Here is a 4,715-nt window from a genome sequence, read left to right on the forward strand (position 1 = left end):
TTGGTTTTAAATACCATGAATGCTATATACAGTACTGTATTCATTTTTCTGTGAAAGATGGTTTATTCAGAGAATTTCCACTTTAGTGAGCTTAAGGAATTGATACAACTATTCCTATAACTGATCACATGAATCACCCAAGGTTCACCTCCTATCTGATGCCAAGACTTCCTGAAATTTCTGAAGACAATCCCCACTGGAGATAGTTTGTGTGAGGGAGAAACTTTGTCTTCTTTTTCCCTTGCCAGGTTCTCACTTCTAGAAGTGTGCCTCTCTTGGCCCAAAAAGGGTGACTGCTGTCCTCGTGCTGGAGGTGTTTTTGAAGGGATGAAGGGATAAGACCTGGGTTGCCTGGTTCTGGAGAAAGCTAAATAAACTGGCAGCTTCTTCTCCTATGTCCAGTATATTCTGGCAGTTGATGTTGGGAGCTGTGGGCAGGCTTAGAACTCCAAAGGTTCCTCAATGCAGCTCTCGTGTTAGTTAAATCAAGTTTATTCACCAGCTCTTCAATCATTCTCTCAGGAGAAAGGTGGGGGCTCGTAAGTTTGCCAGGAAGAACTCTTTTACTTCCAAATTATGGGAAGCTTCAAGGCTGAACTTGAAAATGTCTTTTGACACCCTGATTTTGATAGGTAAAAGGGTGCGGGTTACATTCAAGAACCATTCTTGCCAATTGACCGTGGCCAGGATTTCCCCAGGAAAATGCTCAGTGTATGTATTATAAGTCATGAGAGAAACTTGCAGGAGAGCAAAGGAATGGTGGAAGATCTAGACATACGTATTGTAAAACTTTCTTTGTCAAGAGTGTTGTAGTTAGAAAGGCTGTGGAAAAACAATGGGGCTTTACTGGAGCCTTTTTTTAAAGTCCATTCCCTTATGTCAACAATTTTATTGTCTAGTTGGTGGAGGCTATCAGAAAGTCAAGTGCATTTCAGATATTTAATTGTTTCTATTCTGTTGCTGTTAGTCAAGTTATTGTTAAAAAAAATTTGAAGACTGAGCTAAAACACCATCCACTTATTGTTTCATTACGAAGTAGTTGAGTCCTTTGATGCCAACTTATACTTCTGGCCTCTTTATCATGACATTTCCAATGGAACATATATTGTAATCCAGTTTAGTTCAGGTAGGAAGGTACTGTACTTCCCACAGTTAGTCTCCTGTGATGCACTATTTAGATGGTTTTCAAGTTTTTTTTTTTGCAGTTTCCATTTGGCCAACAAATTTCATTAGTTTATCCCTTCTCCTTTTTATCCATTTTGTTTATTCTCCTCCTACATAGCTGTTGCATGGTTCAGCTGTGTAGGAGGGGGTTGAGGTATACTTCTTAGTGTTCCTTGTGCAGCAGAATGTATTTGGTACCCATGTTCTTTGCAATGTTTCTTTGGCTGTAGTTGTATTGTCATCTGCCTTTACATTCAATCTTATTGGTCTCTTCCCGCTTAGCTATTCAAATTCTTTAAGTCTGCTTTTGTCCCATCAAAGTCTAGCAGGTTTACTTAGTGGTCCCCCTTAATATAGATATGTCTTAGATCTTTTACTTTTGACTTGTCCCTGCACAAGGGAAATCTATTTACTGAATTTTACCTGGGTAATGTCGCAGAAATACTTCTTAACTGCTATTGAAGCAATAAATGACAGGGAAATTTGCATGTTTATATTTCACAGACAATGACACTGGTTACATGCTTTGCCTTTTTTTATTACACAAAATTATACATTAACATTACTTAGTAGCTTTTTAACACACAGGCCTTTAAAATTTGTTGCTGCTGCAAACATCTCATTTCTTGTTTGCTAAATACACATTTATGTTTTAGCTTGAAATAAGAACACAGAAACAACCAAGATTCTTTTATGTATTTATGAATGTTTTATGAATATCATTATTACACCATTTTTAAATATTGTGTGATACGTTCATACATTATTTTCTGTCTTCAGTGTTACTGTCAGCTGCAAGGAAAAAATGGGAAGAATGTATAAGAAGAATGTGAAGTATGCGACACTACCTTGCATAGACTATGTGGCTCCTCTCGCGTGCTAACACAAAGGTAAAGGTGGATTATTACCAGAACTTTTCTCTCTTTAGTAAATTTAGTCTAAGTACATTGTAACAGAAGAGGTTTGTGTAAACCTTAGTGTAATCTATAGTTCATGATTTAGAAAATGAAACAAATATCCTAGATACGTCATCATTCATCACCCATTGTGATGATTACAGGCAGTCCAGTTTACGGCCGGGTCCGGCTTTACGGCGTTCGAGGGTTATGACGCTTTTTTCAAATATATTCATCAGAAATTATTTTCGGTTCACGACACATGTTCTGGGGTTACGAGCGTGTCGCCGATCTGACGGAAGAAATATGGCTCCAAAACGGCAGAATAATCATAATTTGAAGGTTTTTTTGATGAATAACTCAATAAGAATGCAGTTTACTTCGTTTTCAATGCACCCAAAGCATTAAAAGTAAGGTTTTCTTATGGTTTTTGACGATTTTCGACGATTTTTCGGTTTACGACGATTTTCAGTTTACGACGCGGCGTAAAAACGGAACCCCCGTTGTAAACCGGGGACTGCCTGTATTATTATAGATACGCATTTATTTGATAAGTTAGAATACCATACATTACATAAAACGCTGTTACCACAATGCTAATCGAATACAAATTGCATTGCCCAGTTTATCGTTTTAAATATTGTTTTTGATAATCCAATTTTAATCTAAGAATCTTTGACTTAAACTATGATCCATAAGATTTGTGAGCAATCATCATGGCAAACTTTTAATATATTAATCAATAGAGTGGTCTGAACCATTTTCTTGGTACTTAGATGTGTCAGCTATGCTGTAGTTATGACTATAGTAACCAATGTAGTTGATAATAAAGAAATTTACTTATTAGGATGAATGAGAGTAAGTCCTGACCGAACCCTTACTGCCAGCACGTAAGGATGGTACCTTGGATTGTTAATGGTAGGGCTTTCTAAGGGAGGGGATGAGAGCCCTGATGTTGATGATATAGAGGATGATGAGGAGGATGATGATGTAGATGAGGATGTCACAGTGGGGAGTGGTGGTGAAGGAGGGGACGACGATGATGTGGCCGTGGATGTGACAGGTCTTTGAGAGAAGATGGTGACCGAAATGGGAGCCGATCTGGTAAGCGAGGAAGCTGTTGAATACGAGAGTGGCGAAGGGGACGTCGAGGACGACCTCGACATCGGAGGAGAGCTCGGGGAGGAAGGAGAGAGAGGCAAAGAGAGGTGGCGGTAACGGCGTGAGGTGTCGAGTGTGATGCAGGATTCGTGGGGTGACAATGGGGGACTTGCTGTTCGGTTGTTCCTGTCATGTCTCGTCTCTCTGCTGCGCTGTGTGTTGTTGTTGTTTGTGTTGTCGTTATTGTTGTTGCAAAGTTCCCTGTGGTGTGGCTGATGAGGGCAGAGGTTTTCGTCCTGGCGTCGCTGCCATTCCAGCACCGAATTGAGGAGCTTGATGTATTTGATGGTCAATCGGAGGATTTCATTCTTAGACAGCTTCTTATCGGGAGGATGCGTAGGAACGAGGCGTCGGAGTTCGGCAAAGGCGCCGCTCACGTTCTGTTGGCGCCACCGCTCTCGGGTGTTCGTGAAGACCTTGCGGATGGTTCGCGGTGGCACTGTCGAGCATCGCTCCTCCACCGAACCACTGTCACTGGCGCCGATGTCAACCGATCTTCCATTCTCGGTCTCACTACCGTCACATACAGAACCTTTTGGAATGAAAATTAGGTATAAATGTTCTGCTCACAGTAGGTCTACACACACGGAACCTTTTGGAATGAAAATTGGGTATTACTGTTGTTTACAGTAGGCCTACACATGCAGAACCTTTTAGAATGAAAATTTGGTATTAATGTTCTGCAAATAGTAGGCCTACACATATTGAACGTTTTGGAATGAAAATTGGGTATTAGTGTTTTGCTCTTATTAGGCCTACACATATGGAACCTTTTAGAATGAAAATTGGGTATTACTGTTCTGCCCTAGTAGGCCTACACGTACGGAGCCTTTTGGAATGACAATTGGGCATTACTGTTTTGCTCATAGTAGGCCTACACGTACGAAGTCTTTTAGAATGAAAGTTAGGCATTACTGTTCTAGTCTTATTAGGCCTACATGTATGGAACCTTTTGGAGTGGGAATTGGGTATTACTGTCCTGCACTCATTCTTTAGTGAGAGGGAATAATTTTTACATTTTATGGGGGTGCTGAAATCAATTCGCACCATACAAATGAAGCATTTATTAACTAAATAGCCGTCTTCTCTGCTGATTGGTGTTTAAATTACCGCGAGTGCTTAGATATAAATATCATTAAAACTTGCTTTATATTTAATCTATTTACTTTTATATTAAGCTCCGCAAAGTCAATAAAACCCACTTGGTAAATGTTACGAAAGACCTTAGGCCTAAGTCCGAAGTCAGAGCTTCACTTACCAGGAAAGATCTGTAGCACAGAAATAGTTAATAGTGCCCAGGATAAGTTTATTTATCATTATTATTATTATTATTATTATTATTATTATTATTATTATTATTATTATTATTATTATTATTATTATTATTATTATTATTATTCATGCACATACGAAAGGGCTCTAAGGCATAATCTTTTAAAGACAATAATATTAAGGCTAGAAGTTAGCGGGTAATAACTTGGAACATTTGTATTT

The 4,715-nt window shown here is 39.1% G+C and overlaps 1 protein-coding gene across 1 annotated transcript in view; it reads right to left on the minus strand.

Moving 5' to 3' along the window:
* Positions 1-2,351: 2,351 nt before the first annotated feature.
* Positions 2,352-4,715, minus strand: part of HLH3B (Helix loop helix protein 3B) — an 11,058-nt gene continuing 8,694 nt past the window's right edge. Inside the window, exon 3 of the mRNA XM_067096939.1 lies at positions 2,352-3,753. Within this exon, the coding sequence (XP_066953040.1) occupies positions 2,897-3,753 (857 nt within the window). The 3' untranslated portion in view covers positions 2,352-2,896. The remainder of the gene's footprint in view (positions 3,754-4,715) is intronic.

Source organism: Macrobrachium rosenbergii, chromosome 53, assembly GCF_040412425.1.
Source record: "Macrobrachium rosenbergii isolate ZJJX-2024 chromosome 53, ASM4041242v1, whole genome shotgun sequence".
NCBI lineage: Eukaryota > Metazoa > Arthropoda > Malacostraca > Decapoda > Palaemonidae > Macrobrachium > Macrobrachium rosenbergii.